At 44.0% G+C, this 18118-nt stretch overlaps 1 protein-coding gene across 4 annotated transcripts in view; it reads right to left on the bottom strand.

The window, feature by feature from the left end:
- The window catches only part of LOC135216880 (double-stranded RNA-binding protein Staufen homolog), a 203385-nt gene that overhangs the window by 136889 nt on the left and 48378 nt on the right, over positions 1–18118 (bottom strand). For 3 of the 4 annotated variants that reach the window (XM_064252402.1, XM_064252404.1, XM_064252400.1), the window contains exons 3-4: positions 7214–7917; positions 6892–7059 (exon numbers count right to left, since the gene is read on the bottom strand). In XM_064252402.1, the coding sequence (XP_064108472.1) occupies positions 6892–7059; positions 7214–7917 (872 nt within the window). The remainder of the gene's footprint in view (positions 1–6891; positions 7060–7213; positions 7918–18118) is intronic. The other variant, XM_064252401.1, reaches the window with a different exon arrangement.

Here is an 18118-nt window from a genome sequence, read left to right as displayed (position 1 = left end):
TTAAAGGACCTCAGGTTTGTATAGTTAGGAAAAATGCAATTTTCGACAAATTGTCATATTTTGTTCATGCAACTTACCTGACAGATATATATATAGCTGAATCCCACCTTCGGATGGTGGGAAGAGACAGAATAGGATTTGTAGGAAACTTAAATTAAGTAGATAATATATATCTTGGTTCCTCACCTGTTAGCAAAGTAGACTCTGTGATTACTGTCACTTAAGCCTGCTTTTGCTTAATCAGAGTTGCCAGCCAGGTGGAGACCTGTAGTGCTGGTGCGCTCTGGATGATCTGTCAACTGGGACGTGACCTCAACGTGACAAGACCATCGAGCCATACATATGAGGGCAACGAAGCAACTGACCACCACCTGACCAACTATCCAAAGACCCTTTGAACACTAAACTAAGAGATGGGAGATCTTCACACAAGACTCACCACAACCTAAAAACTCAATAATAAAAACTAACCTAAACCTAACTAAGGGATAGGAAAAGAGCTACCTCCAGCCCCCAAGACTGTGTCTGCAGACACGTATGGCCCAAGAGAACAACAGTCCTCGTATATCTTTCTCACATCTCTCAAGTAGTGTGAGGCGAATACAGAATTGCTCCTCCAAAAGGTGGCATCAAGGATGTCCTTGATCGACATGTTCATTTGGAAGGCAAGCGAGGTTGCGACCGCTCTGACCTCGTGAGCTTTCACTCGCAAGAGGCTCAAATCAGTCTTCTGGTAAGATGAATGAGCCTCTTTTATAACGTCTCTCAGAAAGAACGCCAAAGCATTCTTGGACAATGGTAAATCGGGTCTCTTTACAGAGCACCACAGATTATCTGAGGGACCTTGTACCTCCTTCGTCTTGCGAACGTAAAACTTGAGAGCCCTGACAGGGCACAGGACTCTCTCAGGTTCTTGGCCCACAAGGCTTGTCATACCCTTAATCTCAAAGCTCTTGGGCCAAGGGTTAGACGGGTTCTCATTTTTCGCTAAGAAAGTGGGACTCAAAGAGCAGACAGCGTTGTCACCTTTGAAGCCCACCTGTTTACTAATGGCTTGAATTTCGCTAACTCTCTTCGCCGTCGCCAGAGCAGTTAGGAAAAGAGCTTTCTTTGTCAAGTTCCTAAGAGATGCAGTATGGAGAGGCTCGAAAGGACTCGACATCAAAAGTCTTAGAACTAAGTCTAAGTTCCAGGAAGGAGGTCTCGCCTGAGGTATCTTAGTTGTCTCGAACGATCTCAAGAGATCGTGAAGATCTCTGTTGTCAGTAAGGTCTAGGCCTCTGTGCCGAAAGACTGCTGACAGCATACTTTTATATCCCTTGATGGTAGGGACTGCCAACTTCTGCACATTCCTTAAGAAAAGCAGGAAATCGGCTATTTGGCTCACAGAGGTAGTGGAAGAGGAAATTCCCTCCTTTCTACACCATGCCCTGAAGGAAGCCCACTTCGACTGGTAAACAGCTCTCGATGAAGCCCTCCTTGCGTTGGCGATCGCTTTTGCAGCTGATTTAGAAAAACCTCTCGCTCTGGCCAACTTTTCGATAGTCTGAACGCAGTCTGACCCAGAGCGGAGAGGTTTTGGTGATATCTTTCGAAGTGGGGCTGTTTGAGTAGATCTCTCCTCCAGGGCAACATCAGGGTCAACCTCGTCCCCTCCGACGCCACGAACTTCCTCATGACTTCCCCCCCATGATCTTGAATGGCGGGAAGGCATACAGGTCTAAGTTCGTCCAATCCCAGAGCAGTGCGTCTATAGCGATCGGTCCTGGATCCAACACGGGAGCAATAAAGAGGCAACCTCTTTGTCCTCGACGTCGCAAATAGGTCGACCAGAGGACGTCCCCAAAGCTTCCATAGCTCCCGACAAACGTCTTGATGCAGAGTCCATTCTGTCGGCAGGATTTGGTCCTGTCGGCTGAGAAGGTCCGCTCTGACATTCTGGACTCCTGCGATGAATCTCGTCAGGATCTTGACTCGCCTTGCACTTGCCCACAACAGAATCTCCTTCGCTAGGTGAAATAGAGGTCGGGAGTGTGTTCCTCCCTGATTCTTTAGGTACGCAAGGGCCGTGGTGTTGTCCGAGTTGACTTGAACAACTTTGTCTGCAACCTTTTCCTCAAAGAACTGTAGCGCCAGGAAAACAGCCGCTAGTTCCTTCACATTGATGTGCCAGGACACCTGTTCCCCCCTCCAGGTGCCTAACACTTCTTCCCCTCCCAGTGTTGCTCCCCAACCCAACACGGAGGCGTCGGAAAACAACACTAGGTCGGGACTCTGAAGCTTTAGAGACAAACCCTCTCGAAACTTCCGAGGATCGAGCCACCATCTTAGATGGCTTTTCACCGATTCGGTGATCTTCAAGGTCGCATCCAGATCTTCTTTGACTCTCCAGTCTTCTGCCAGGAAAAACTGGAGAGGCCTGAGGTGTAGTCTCCCCAGGGAAACAAACTTTTCCAGCGAGGAAATGGTCCCCAGCAGACTCATCCATTCCCTCGCCGAGCAAGTTCCTTTCCCCAGGAAGGCCGAAACTCTCTCTAAGCCTTGTAGCTGTCGTTCCTGGGACGGAAACGCCCGAAAAGCCACTGAATCCATCTGAATCCCCAGATACACGATGGACTGTGTTGGGGTCAGATGTGACTTTTCGAGGTTGACCAGAAGTCCCAGGGACCTCGCCAAGGCTAACGTGAACTGAAGGTCCTTCAGACACCTCTCTTCTGACGAAGCTCTGACTAGCCAATCGTCGAGATAAAGAGATACTCTTATCCCTGCAGAATGCAACCATCTCGCTACATTCTTCATAATCATGGTAAATACCATCGGAGCTGTGCTTAAGCCGAAGCAAAGGGATCTGAATTGCCAGACTTTGTCTTTCAAAACGAACCTCAGATACTTCCTTGAAAGAGGGTGGATTGGAACGAAAAAAGTATGCGTCCTGCAGGTCTAAGGACACCATCCAGTCGCCCGGTCTCAAGGCTCCTAGAACAGACTGAGGCGTTTCCATTTTGAACTTTAATCTTTTCTATGAAAAGATTCAGCCTGCTCACGTCTAGGACTGGACGCCAACCCGACGACTGCTTCGGTACCAGGAAAAGTCTGTTGTAAAATCCTGGTGACCCCCGGTCTAAGACCTGCTCCACGGCTCTTTTCTCGATCATTTGATCTAAAAGATCGAAAAGAATTTGTCGTTTCTCCCCTTAATACGAAGGAGAAAGATCTCTGGGAGTTGTGGATAGAGGAGGAGGATCTAAAAAGGGGATCTTGTACCCGTTCCACGATTTTGAGGGACCAAGGGTCCGTATCTCTCTCTCTCTCCATGCTCCCGCAAAGAACTTCAGTCTGGCTCCGACTGGTGTCTGAAGGACTTGATCTTCACTTGCTTGCTTTCAGCTTGAAAGAAGCTCTTCCTCTTGAAAGCCCTCTCCCTCGAGGAGCAGCTCTCGAGGGAGGAGCCCCACGAAAGGGTTTAACCTTCTTTGGCGGTCGTCCAAAAGAAGACGTAGTAGGAACTGCGGGACGTCTCGAAGACTGGGCCAAGAGGTCCTGAGTAGCCTTCTCCTGTAAGCTACCTGCCAGGTCCTTCACTATAGTCTGGGGGAAGAGATGGTTCGAAAGAGGCGCAAAGAGAAGCTCCGCTTTCTGAGCCGTAGTAACTGATCTTGCAGTAAAATTGCAGAACAGCGCTCTCTTCTTAAGAAAAGCAGTACCAAAGTGAGACACTAACTCTTCCGAACCATCCCTGTCGGCCTTGTCCATGCAGGTTAACACACTGGACAGCTCCCCCAAACTTAACGAGTCCGGACTCCTAGATTGAAGATCTAGGACTCCCAAGCACCAGTCTAAAAAGTTGAAGACTTCGAGAGTCCTTAAAAGTCCTTTCATGTGATGGTCTATCTTCGTAGGCGTCCAAGAAATCTTAGCTGTCGACAAAAGGGACCTCCTCTGGGCGTCGACCAAACTAGCAAAATCCCCTTGGGATGACGAAGGGATCTTCATACCTACTTCACCTTTGGTCTCATACCAAATGCCCCCTTTTCCACTGAGTCTTGAGGGAGGAAGGGCGAAAGTCGACTTGCCCTGATCCTTCCATCGTTCCATCCAGTTTTGTAATTTCTTAAAAGCCCTCTTGGTGGACAGAGAAGTCTTCATTTCCACGAACTCCGGGATCTTACAAGACTTCGATGAAGAAAATTGAGAGGGTGGAGACCTGGGAGCTGCAGGCTGGAGCTGGTCTCCAAAAGACGAGCGTAACAGCCGCACCAGCACTTTATAATCCAAAACGGACGAAACCGACGGCTGCTCCTCCTCAACTGAGTCTGCCGGACTACTAAGCTCTCCTTCCTCCCTAAGAGGAATCGGAGACTGCTCCTCCGGAGAGGGCATGCGCCCAACGGGAATAACTTTCAACAAAGATCTCCGAGGTTTGGGTGCAGAAGCTTCTTCAACTCGACCGACCTTCTGTCGATCCTTAGAGCATGAAGGAAGAAGAGCGTCTTGACAGCGCTGAGCGTCATGAGAGGCGACTTGGGTTGCTCTAACTCTCTCTAAAGAAGCGTCTTTACGCTTGCCGCTAAAGCGTCCAGACTTAGCTTTCAAAGCGTCCTTCTGTGCGCTCTCGAAAGCCTTTTCTTGCGGAAAAGCGTCCACAAAAGCGACCTGACGAGCGTCGTCGTCCTCCGAAGCGTCCTCCCAGGCGTCCTGAAAAGCGTCCTGTCGAGCGTCCTGAAGAACGTCCTCTGAAGCGTCCTCACGAGCGGTCTGCGCAGGACGTCGAGAGGGAAGCAAAGCGTCCTGTACACGTGACTTCTTACTAGAAGAACGATATCGGAGGAGCACCGAAGGAGACGCAGGAGGAGAAAGAGACGAACGATGAGAAGGAGAAGGGGGCTGCTTCGTCCTCTTGACAGGTAGCCTGACGTCCTTCCTACGTTTAGGTTCGACTGTTGGGCGTGTCTTCTGAGCCATCAAGGCCGACAACTGGTCCTGAAGGGACACAAGAATGTTCTTCGTAGGTGAAGAAACTAAAGGAGGCGAAGGGCTGAACCTGCGAGAAGCCGAGGGGCGAGGGGACGCCTCCTTCCTTCTCACAGGTACAGCTACCTGCTTCTCAGGGATATGCGCCTGTGCGCGCAACCCAGAGACCTCGTTGGAAGAGATTTTACCTCTCTTCTGAGGTGGAAAAGCTTCATACGCTTCCTCCGATGAAATCGGCGATGTAGGACGTGAAGCGTCCTCCGCACGAAACGTCCTTTTCAGAGGACGAGAGTCTCTCCGAGCGCTCCACCCCTTGTGCGGGGAGGACGCTTCGGAGGACGAAAAGCAGTCCTTAAGGATGCGCGCTCCTTGACAGCCTGGGACTTTGCAACAGGTCCTGCCGAAGGGACGCCAGATCGGTGGGGAGCCCCCGTAACCCTCTTGCGGCTTTCGACATATCCACTCCTTGAGTCCTGGGAGTCCGATAGCGGTCTAGACCTAGAGGCATTATGGGGCCGATCTGACGCCCCCTCCACAACACTAGGGGCACGATCACACACTTTCACTGAGCCGGTTTCCAAGGCTAACACTTTAGATTCTAGAGTGCGTAAAGACTCTAAAATCAGAGAAAGGGCATTACCTTCTCCAGACACAGAATCAGGGCCCGAAGGCAACATCACAGGTTTAGGTGAAACAAATTCTAAAGGTGTTAATGCAGGTGAAATATTACTTCCCTTACCTTTAGAAGAACCGCTCTTGGAGGAAGACCTCCTGATCCTATCGCGTTCCAATTTACGCCGATAAGAATCATACACCTTCCATCCATCATCGGTCAAACCTTCGCATTCATTGCACCGATCATCCAATAAACATACATGCCCCCTACACCCCATACATACTGTGTGGGGATCTACCGATGATTTAGGTAGCCTCACCTTACAATCACTCTTCACACACACTCTGAAACTCACTGAACTTGATCCAGACATCACGTTTACAGAAAAGCCAATCCAAAATAAAAAAAAAGTCCACTATCGCGTATGCCAATCCAACAATCCAGAATCAATAACCAAAAGTCAATCCAGATACTTAAGAACGAGTCAATCCAAAAAATCCTAGGCGGAGGTCTGTAAACAGTTGTTTACCGACCGGCGACAGAAAAAATATGAACAGAAAATGGGAATGGTTCCTGATATCCGCCTCCCAGCGGCGGGAATGGGTACTACCACCTGGCCGCCCACTGCGTGTGCCGCGAGTTTTGAAATTCTGTCGGACTTCGGAAAATACAGCTATGTATATATCTGTCAGGTAAGTTGCATGAACAAAATGCAAATTAACAAACAACAACTCCAAATAAGAGTACTTCATCAATTCCGAAGATCAAATCCACTAGAAAAAAAGCGAAGCAAAGTCATCCAACCACACCGACCACCGATGTTCACCGGACGCCGGCAGGAAATGAATTGGATTCACCTGGGCAGTTGTAACTGGTTCTCCCGCGAGTGGAGGGAGATGACGTCATCACCACCAGTGTTGGCGACGCCTACGCGCCAAATTTGAATTTAGTCTCCTGCCGCTCGTGGAAATCACGGCTGTATAATTGTTCGGTAAGACACTACAATAAAATCTGCGATTAAATGGAGCTGCAAATGCTGAACTGCAATATAGTTCCATACTAATCATTTCTAATGGTAAGAAAATTCTAATTATTTTATAACTTCTAAGATCCTAGGTCAGTGTGTTGGAACACTGGTGAACTTGCTCCTTGATGATAATGATTATGATGAAAATGATGGTGATTATGACAATAACAGTACAGTGTTTTCTAATTTACTTTTCTAATAACCAATTTTCACAATCTTTCAGCTGAATAATAAAATCTTGACAAAAATACTTCAAAACTATTTTCAAACAACTTACCTGTGAATGGTGTGATGGCTGTGGAGGGGGTGGCTGCTGCTGTTGTTGTTGTTGTTGTTGCTGCTGTTGCTGCTGTTGTTGCTGCTGCTGTTGTTGGTGATGAGTATTACTAGGTGAGGTTCCCATACCACTTGGCCCTCCACTACCCATCCCGCTAATCTGTAAGGTCTTTTAAAGATCAATGTTCCAGGAAACTAATATATTTTTTTTTGCTCTAAGAGGCACATTCGTACTGCATTGTACACACTTCAAAAAGGTGCCAAATAATGAACAGTGACTATTGAATGCTTTATTCAAACAAATACTTTTTGATAACACTTACCTGATGAGGACTTGAATGATGTAAGATGGAGTGTGGAGGATGTGTCATATGGGGAGGACCAGCTGCAGCTGGTTGCAAATGAGGCTGAGGGTGTGAGGGACCGCTGTGATGACCTCCATGGGGACCGCTGTGAGCTCCACCATGTCCTCCACTTGCACTATTTCCAGTATGTTGCCCCATGTGAGGGCCAGAATGAGGCCCACCATGAGTATGTGGGCCACCATGGGGCCCTCCATGAGGGCCTCCATGTGGGCCTCCATGAGGTCCACCATGAGGTCCACCATGAGGGCCACCATGTGGTCCTGAATGAGGTCCTCCATGTGGCCCAGAATGAGGACCTGAGTGAGGAGGCCCCGAATGTGGGGCTGAATGATGTGGGCCGTGATGTGGAGCATGAGAGGGATGAGGTCCATGATGTGGAGCCTGTGCAGGGTGATGTGCTGGATGATACTGAGAGTGAGGAGGGCCTGTGTGCGGGGGAGGCCCCGTTGGAGGTGGCTGTGGAGGTCCACTGGGATGATGAGGTGGTGGCCCTGGGTGGTGAGCAGTAGGAGGGGCATGATGATGATGAGGAGGATGGTGATGATAGGGAGTATTCAGGCTATGGTGATCAGGACCAACACCAGACTCTGGGTGACTCATGGCCTGGGTCATGACAGCCATCCCACCAGCAGGAGCCATCATGGGCGCCATGCTCACCAAACCTGTTGTAAATAAAATTAAACAATAATTTCATGACTTAGCTTTACTATGAATGTGTTATGTTATGTGTGTGTGCAAGATGCTTTCTTCCCTCAGCAAGCCATAGATTTTCGTTCCAAACCTTTCAAATCCAATGCTAACAGTTTCCATTAGGGTTTAGATTCCACTTCCCAGACCATTTTTTTAATATCCTTTATTAATTTTTATCAAGTTTGGGGTAGATATCTGGTCTAGTATCTCATCCATATGGCTTTCTCTCAGAAGAAATTTATCTGCATGTGTTCGCTGAGAAACAAAGTAACAAATGAAGGTTATAAATAGTTTCCTATTACACAATATTTATTTCAAGCATGATATCAAATAAATATCAAGCACAATGAAAGTTTGTGAAAGAGCGCTTTGACACATGGTATAGCTATTAATTCTGAATGGGCACTCCAAAAAAAGAATTTTTTTGCAACAGACATAGTAAAACTATGACAAAAATCAAAAATTATATGATAAAATTAATTATTTGGCTACGAACTTACTGTTAAAGTTAGTTTTAATTTTTGTGCCACTGGGTGTTAGCATTAGAAACAAAATAACGCTTTGCTAACCCGCTAGGGCTGTCTCTGTAATCACCTGTTTCCCATCAGGTGGGCACTAGAATGTTTACATTCCCATTAGAATTCTTCATGACCATCTACTAAGATGTGGAGAGGTTGGATAGGTTTCCACTTTAAAAGTAGGAAGTATCCAAATAATTAACTTAATCATAAAAATTTTAATTATTTGGAATTAATCTTACCTACTGTTACAGTCAGCTGACTACCGCATTGTGATAAACAATGTCCAGCCAAATGAACTAAAAGCTATTTAATAAGGAGAAAAAAAAGCTTCTCTACATTCCTGTTGTGTGGTCCTTACTGGCAAGTACTGTCCTCAATTGTTCGAACCACAACAAGGAGTAAGGCCCTCGTAGCAAAACTTGTCAGAGGATCCTTTGATGGAAAAAAGGACTAATCTCATTGAGTGCTGGTGACTCATGTGCCTGAGTCAAAAGCCCATGACCAACAGTCCAAAACTAAAGATAACTACAACCAACGGCTGCTACTTGTGGTCTCACAATTTGCAGATGGACCAATTTGTGTATTTTTCTGTGAAGAATTATCTAAATTTTTAGCAGGAAACTCCTCTATTCAGATTTTTTTGTGAAGCACTATTCTGTATTTTCGTATTATTTCGTGACTAGATACTGTACTGTATGTATACGTACATACATTTTATAATGAAAATGACATTATAATAAAATTAATTTTACATATACACGTATGTCCTTTACTATTAATTCATATTTTCCATGGCAGCTTAAGATTTAAATTTTGTAGAAGCAATCTGTGTTTGGTGTAGGTAATTAACTGCCACTTTTGGGATAGAAAGGTACAACATGGCATAACAGAATGATTCATTCATGCTCCATGTCCATGAGAGAGGGGAAGTGAGGGCTCTGACCATGTAATTGCTTGGCAAGTATGTATAAAACCAAATTTTATCATAATGTCATTTTCATATAAGTATCTTACCAAGTAATTACATTGATGAATCCCACATTGACAGAAGGTGGGATCCATGTACACAAACTAATAAAAAAAATAAAAAGGCGATGAATTTGGCATGGTAAATTTATCAGCATTGTTCAAATGCTTGCTGTAATCTTACCTGATTAAATTGCTAAAGGAGGAGGGTACTGCCTCCTGGTTGGTGCTCATCTTCAACATGTGGTGATGCAGCAATAAAACTGAGGGTCGTCTCTACTCTAGTGGGTGTTTGCCGCCAAAGAGCCGATGGTTGCCCCTTTTTCTGTAGCTCAAGAGGTAGCACATCCTAGAATAACACTAGGGAAAAGACTGCCATGATCCATAGGAGCAAACAGAAGTGATGACCTTTAGAAGGGGGTGACAGCTTTTGTGACAAACGAACACCACAGCTCCCTCTTCTTAAGGATACCAAAGGTGAACAGAGCAGCCAGTTCCTGTGAGTTGTCACGAATTGCTCTATCTGCACAAGACAGCACGCCTAACCAGTCCTTGGCAAAGTTGTCTTGTAGGGAAGACAATCTTCGATCATCTTTGTTACTGACCCCACCGACCAGTCCAAGAAACTGAAAACTTTGAAGACTTCAAACAGGTCTTTAACTAAATGATCCAACAACAAAGACAAAAGGCAGATCTTGACGGAAGAGAAGGCTGATCTTCCTGAGGAATCTACCAAGCCGGAGAAGTCTCCTTGGGAGGAGGCAGACACTCCCAAGGAGGGAGCTTCCCCGGAGACGTAGTAGACGTGTCTCCATTTCTTCAGGAGAGGAAGAGGAGTGTAGAACGTAGCCTTCCTGAGATCCCTCTTGTTGGCCAGCCAAGTCCCGATGCCTGACAGCGCTTTCTTCAAGAAGCAGGAGAGCAACACTTTCGGAAGACCAGTGCCCACAGGTTGTCTCATCATAAATGAAGAGCCCGGCGATGATGGGGCCAAAAGATCGGAGAATGAAGAGTAACAAAACAAAAAGAATTTCAGTAAGGAGATATGGGCTTGTGTAGGCTGATCTCCCCCCTTCCTCCTGGTCTAAGTCTTCCTCTGAGGATGAGCGTGGAGAGGGAGTTAAGTCCAGTTGTTTCTTAATTGTAGACAAAGCTTCTTAAGAAGGTCCAAAATATTGTCCAGGTATAGCTGAATCAGGTCCATTGAGGCATCATGTGCCATCGGAGTTCTCACACACGACACAGCAGGCAGCGAGGGGGGTTCATGGTGAGCTGAACATGCCGTCGTATGCTTTGTAGTCAGTGGCATAGCAGGAACAGGTGAATGTGCCAAGGCATGTTGGGGAGAAGTCATCAGTGACATCCCTGGAACCATGGAGCCATCAGAAAATGGAAAGCAGTCAGAAAGAGGGCAGTCCAATACTGGGTGTTTCTTACCACAAACTTTTAACTTTAACAGGACATTCAAACACAGCGTTCTGGCGCCAAGTGCCGCTCAGAATGTTCAGCTCACACAATCACTGACTGTTCAGAGCGCACGGCAGTCTCATCTACCGAGTGTTTGGCATCAGCTGGACATTTGCACTCGCTACACCTCACACTGTCAGCACTCACTGGGCTCTCGGCTGTCAATGAACATCCTACCACACGGTGTTTGGTCGCCACTGAATGCTCAGAACTCTTCTTGACTGAGCATTTCGGAACACAATACTTGGAAAACATTGGGGGCACTTTTCCTGCAAGATGGTTCTGGGCTATGATCCTGATCTCTGGAACACTTGCATGGAAGCTGAGCATCCCACACAGAGACTGCAGGTAGAAGACTCCGTAAAACACCAACCCTGCCTCTTGTTTGAGTCAGAACCAAGGTCACTCGATGATAAGGCAAATACAATCACATGGATAACTTTCCAGTGGCTGTCCACAGAGTCCTGGGAATGCAAGAAAGGCTTGGTTGAGGGGGGGCTACTACCCACGGGCAAACCCCACCAACATCCCTTGCACCTCCGGTTTGCCTCCTCCCAAGTGACGGGGAATTTGGCAGGGACCTTTTACTAGGAGCATTGGTGGGATAAATACAGTCACTTCCTCCACTGACAGCACTTGCACCATCACTAAAAGAACTCACTTGATCCATTAGGATCTTAGCAGGAGTCCCAAGCTGTGTTATGGAATTCATTAACATATCAACCTTAATATTTATACTGGCTACAAGGCTGGCAATGGCATTGGGCTCCAAAGTAAGGGAGCCAGGTAACAGGAGTTGATGGCATAGTAGGGATGGGAGAAAAGATAGTTACAGGCATCAAAGGAATAGTTAAGCTTACTTCAGGAGAATGTGATGTCCTAACCTCAACTTTAGCAGCTGCCTTTCTCACTCTGTCCCTTTGCAGTCTCACTAAATGAAAAGTCAGTCTTCAACTTCACCTGATCCCATTCCCTACACGTCACAAATAAGGTTGGGAGCACAAGTTTGTCCTCTGTAAGAACTACAAACTGTATGTATGTCATAGTTAGCCCATGTGAACCTAGTCTTGCACCCTTTGCTGCAATACTTAATACTATGAGCACTTCAGTCTGACATAGTTAGACACAATGAGATACGCTAATTCTGGAAAACCAACCACTGAAATTTAACAACCCAAGAGCTACCCAACCAAAGTTTACTCGATAAGATGCAGGAACGTTCTGTTAAGCAGTGTTTTACCTTTCTACCCAGAAAGTGGGTGGAGTTAATTACCTTCACCAAACATAGAGCACTACTATGAAATTTAAATCTTAAGCTGCCACAGAAAATAGGAACTAATAGCAATGTAATTACTTGGTAAGTTACTTTTATAAAATAATGATTTACAGTAAGTACAGGCAGTCTCTAATAATCGGTGGCCTTGGTTATCAATGATCCGGTTTTATGGTGCTTATCTTGCAAGGATAACTGGATTTTCGGAGTTTATCGGCACCAATCCCTGGTTATCCGCACTGACATCCTGGTAGAACAGAGATCAGGATACCTAGTGGAACGGGTGCTGGAAATCACTCTAGACAAGCACCAAGACCAATAAACTAACTAGTCATTGATTACAAGCCTAACAGTAGAGGGCCTTCTAGATTTAGGATTACTTCCTTGGCCATTCTAGAAATTACCTTGTAACAGACAATAGACAATCTCAATGAAATCAAATGAAACATGTGGAGGTCTGATGGAATCTCATATAAGACTCTGAAAATCTCTTTCCCAAACGGAAGAAAACAAGGAACGTCTACTGCCAGGAAAGGAAGTTGGGGGAACCATTCCCTTTGGGGCAATGAATGAGCTATCAAAATCATCCTTGTATTCTACAAAACTCACAACTTGCTGAGTATTTCCCCAAAACAGCAAACAGAGGAAAAGCATAAAGGTCTAGATTCGACCATTCTTGAAGGAAGGCATCAACTACCCGTGTCTGAGGATCCTGGCATGGAGAGCAGCACGTAAACTGGTAGTGTTTTGGGCAGTTGTTAACAGATTGGTGTTGGTCTCCCCAAAGGTTCCACAACTTCTGACAAATCTGAGAACAGGAGACTATCTGACCGAAAACCTTGCCCTTTTCTGCTAGGTTGATCTTCAATAATGTTTTTCCCCTAGGACAAAACAGGGTAACAGAATGATGTTGCTGGACGTTATCCAAACGATACGTTAGTTTCTTTGCTAGCCTGAACAAATCTCTTGATCTGTCTCTCCTTGTCGTATTATGTAAAAATTGAGACTTGAGCAAGATCATTCCAAACTGCCAAGAGCTGTAGGTTGTTTACCTTCAAACTTCCTAACATCGAATGTTTCTCAGAATGGCCACAAATCTGCCTCCGAGACATCTGAGGACAGTGGTTTTGAGGCCAAATCATTACAGTTCTTGTAAGAGGTAGAAAATTGTCTAATCCATCTCTCTCGTGGAAAACCCCAGAAAGAGAGATCTGAAATTATCCCCAGATAAGCAACTGGCTAGATCAGAGGAGCATAGATTAGTCAACATTGAACAAAATGCCCAATCCTGAGGTTAAACATAAAACATAATTCTTCACCCTCAAAGTCATCATAAAAACAAATTGGTGAGAACAAACCAGTCGCCCAAATATGAGAGAACTACTACTAGTACTCTGATGCCAAGCAGATGACTCCATTCTACTACAACTTTAACACACAGAATACTTTACTTCAGCTGAAGGTTTACTGGGATATGGCAGTATGTGTCCTCCATGTCTGCAAAAATCATCCTTTGCCCTTCCAAAAGGCTGCAAGGAGACCAAAGTGAATTACTCATCAAAAAGGGAGAAATATGATTAAACTTGCTGAGACTGGAAACATCCAAAACTGGCCTCCAGTCCGTGCTGTGAGATCTTTGGAGCAAGAATAGACAATGGTAAAATCTTGGAAACTAGAATAAAAAAAATGGCTTGATGGCCTTATTGCATAACAACTGCCCAATGTACCTCTCCTGACACAGAACTTGTGTGAAGTGTTGCGAGAAGGAGATCACAAAGTTGATAAAAGTAAAAATATAACAAAGGGTACAAATAATCCTTCCCTGAGAACCATCACTACCAAAGGTGGTTCTTGAAGCTTTCCCAGACACTTCCAAAATTCTGTACATGGCCTTCTCAGGATCCCTACAGCCTACTTGAACTCTGTGTTCAAAGCATCAGTTATGGTCACAAGCGTAATTTTTCCACTTAAAACACCAGCCAAATCACTAATGAAGCAGAACTCGAGTGGTTTGGGGTAACTGAGCTGCTCATAGGTACTTCCGCCTAACAATTAAGCCAAAATACCCTACCAATTAGAGGAGTCTTCACTTCCTAGCTCCAAGAACTTGAAACTTGTGTTGAAAAGAGGAACATGAAAAACTAATATCAAATCTATCTAAGTCCTAACCCAGCTCTAAACAGCTTCAAAAACTGGAAACAGATGCAACAGCATTCCAAGAATCAGCATTAGAGGATAATCTTCTTAGATCACCTTTGTTGTTTTGATTAAGCCAGCAACATGAAGACACATCACTTAGGTTGGTTGGTTCCCAAGAGCTCACTCTACAAATACAGTTGCCAGTACACCAAACTGTTCGTGTTAGGTGCACAGCTACCTAACAATAAACAGTTTCCTAGCTTTCTCCTTCAAATGTTCATCCAATTCCCAAAGGCTCTACTTCCATGATAATGCACCATACCATAATCAGTGTTAACTTCTTACTCATTTAAACAGGAGTTGGGGTAGCAGTAAACTAAAGAGCACCAGTCAACAGATTCATCTTTGGCAAAAGGATGTGAAAGCAGAACAAAGCGAGCTATGAATTGCTTAAATACTAAAGGAGGATAACCAAACCATAGTTGAAAACCCCCAAGTCTACAAGGACCCCAAGATGGAAGAAAACAGCAACCTATGGATGAAGATGAGCCGAAAAATGCCACAGAAGGTGACATAGCACAGAACGTCAGCAATGACATCATGGAATGCCAATCGTAGTGAGTACCGGACGGTTGGGAGAGAAAGCTGGCTGGGTGGGGAAGGTGGAGGGTTCTTGCATGAAATCACCACATAACAGTGAAGACAGTTGGTGCCATTTGTACAACACTTTAGAGGAAATTGCCAAAAAGCAAGATCCATTCTATCACCTGGCTAACTCACTCTGGTTGAATGAATGGCAGAAGACAGGCCGCTATTATGAATAGGAACAATTGTCACAAGGTGGCGCATATGAGGTGATAGGGGAGAAAAATGGTAAGGGGGGAGGGAGATTGTGGTGGTGGTATGGAAAATGGGTTTGTGATTGGATTGTTTTTTATTGTATTTATGTGCAAGCAGTACCTGGTTATTGGTGGCCTCGGTTATTGGCGATCAGGGGCTAGTCTAGTAACAAAAATCAGTGATTTTCAGCATCAACATAAACTTATTTCCTCTTAACAGCGCCAATAATCGAGTAATGGCGCCAATACTTACCTAACAGATGTCGATCTCCGGTTATCAGTGCCAACAAGCCCCAAAAGCCACAGATTTTCAGTAATTGGCAATTTTCAATTATCATCATGCCATCCGAACAGAACCACCACCAATAACCAGGGACTGCCTGTAGTATTTATATCTGTTAATGAGTATGTAATTGTTTGATTAATCTCTCTTTTTCTTTTTTTTTTTTTTTACTTGGTTTGCTTGAGTTTGTTAAGGTAGAGTGACAAGCTCCCTTTCACCTAAACTGTGGAATAAGAAATTAAAGAAGCACAATATAAGAATAGAGATTTTCCTTCAGATGACAGGGAACGGGATTAGAATATTATGAAAGGGACGATGAAATGATAGTGAAAGAATTACTACAAAGAAAAAGAAAATTAGAAGAGCTATTGCAAACAAGAGGAAGGGATAAGGCAAAGGGGATACAGAACATAGGGAAAGAACGCGAAGCAGCCAGATTGAAGACACATTTTAACACTTGGTGAGGCCGCCACTCTCCCCTGTTCCTACATACACAACACTCAATCCTAAAATGTGCTGATCTCAACACACTTGCAGCAAAGAAAGTTCAATAGCAGTTAGAAAGAAACAAAAACAGGTGTTGCTCTCTCCAGGAAGAAGAAGGATATTGAAGTAGGAAGAAGGATATCAACAAGATAATAAAGATTGATGCTGAGCACGCCAACTCCCAATCTGAAGTCTTGAAGACCATAGTTGGGGGAAAACTGTAGTAATGGGATTAATGAATTAGGTTGGGGTTCTTTTTGGTGGTCATTGTAGATTAATGTTGCTGAATTAGGTTAAAGTTTTTTGGTAGTTGTTGTACGTACATTTAGGATGATGAATTAGGTTAAGGTTCTTTTTGGTGGTTTTGTATATTATGGTTAATGAATTAGGTTAAGAATCCTTTTGGTGATTGTTGTAGATTAAAATGGATGAATTAAAGTTTGTTTTTGTGGTCAATAGATTAAGGTTTTTGCTGCTCATGGTAGATTTAGGTTGATTAATTACAAGAAGATTTTTTTATGGTCATTGTACTTAGTATTGAGTGATAAATTAGGTTAAATTACAGCTCTGTAGGTTAAGGTAATAAATTAAGTTATGCAAAGTCAGTTTTATTTAGTAATCTCCAAAACTGTTCCCACCATCCTGCAGCAATTGTGTAAAAGAAAAAAAAACCACTCAGAGGACGTACTAGTAAATGATAACAAAAGAAATGATGCAGTTCAGAAACTACACATTGAAGTAGATATAATATGTCTGTATCACTAAACATCTATAGTACCAGTCCACATACATCACTTACACTCCAAAATGGGTAATATGTGAGTGTTATACTACAAAAAATCGCCTTCAAAGAATGTGTCGAATTTAAACTGGAAGACAATTGAGAGAAGTGGTGAAGGGCACAGACCTTGGTTGGAGACACACCATGGTTCCCAGCCCTCAGAGAAGACCAATGTACCCAGGCCAGTCCAGAGGGTAGGCTGCAGACAGACGCCAAGGCTTCAACACTTCTCGTGTGGGGAAACCGAAATAGGCTAATCACTGGGGGGGGTTATGCAATCTCATCCTAATATATAGGGTGATATTTCTAACCATACAGGATATTTTTCTCCTGAATTACATGGGGAGCAAAAGGAGTGTGAGAAGAATTAACCTAGGTTATCAGGTCATCTAATGGAGGAGAAGCAACACTGTAAGACAAAAGGAAAAGACTACGTAGGCTTACAGCTTGCCCAAACTCATTTGACCTCTATCATCTTCCAATACAGTACTTCAATAATTTTTATCCTTTCATCAGTTCACTCACTATCTTCACAACAAGACATCCACATTCGTGCCCCAACGGCTAGGCTGACACACGTGGCCATCATGTATAACTGAAACGTTCAGTTTACACAAACTCTTTCCTATACAATTTAATTATTTCATCTGTTTGTTGTAGATGACATAATGCAAATCAGAAAGCAAGTACAATATCATACAGGAGAAAATTAGCCAGAAATCATCATAAATATTACTACCGTCAACTCACACTGTCTGTAAAATGACATGGCAAGAAGAATTCTGACTAGAACACACATTCCAATGTCACAAGATGGTAAACAGTTGATTAAAGACAGTCCTATTTATTTATTCTTAATGCTGATCACACCCAATGGTGAGAAGATAAAAGCTAATTTTAATAGTAGCTAAGACCCATTCCAAATGGGTCTTACCTTTATTTTGCAACAAATTGGAAGTCTCTAGAACAATATTTAGATTTATGGTGAATTTATGAAATAAACTTTTTCCTTACATCCGCACGGTAACTCTTCCAAAAAAATCAAATTTTTTGTCCGATTGTCGTAATGTTTGCACCATTTTAAATTAGCAGTTACATAAAGTTTTATATATGAAAATGTGTGCAATTTCATGTAGAATACAACAACAAAACAAACTATGGTTGTAGCTTTTATCAGTTTTGAAATATTTTTATATGAATAATGATAAACAGAAAAAATTGTCCTTCGGTCAACTTTAACTCGACCAAAATGGTCAAAAACTGCAATTGTAAGCTACAACACTTACAGTCTAGTAATATTCAATCAATTACCTTCATTTTGCAATAAACGGGAAGTCTCTAGCACAATATTTTGATTTATGGTGAATTTTTGAAAACAGCTTTTTTTTACGTCCACGCGTTACGAATTCATGCATCAT

This window comes from Macrobrachium nipponense, chromosome 6 (genome assembly GCF_015104395.2).
Source record: "Macrobrachium nipponense isolate FS-2020 chromosome 6, ASM1510439v2, whole genome shotgun sequence".
Classification (NCBI taxonomy): domain Eukaryota; kingdom Metazoa; phylum Arthropoda; class Malacostraca; order Decapoda; family Palaemonidae; genus Macrobrachium; species Macrobrachium nipponense.
This window is presented reverse-complemented; position numbering and strand designations above follow the sequence as displayed.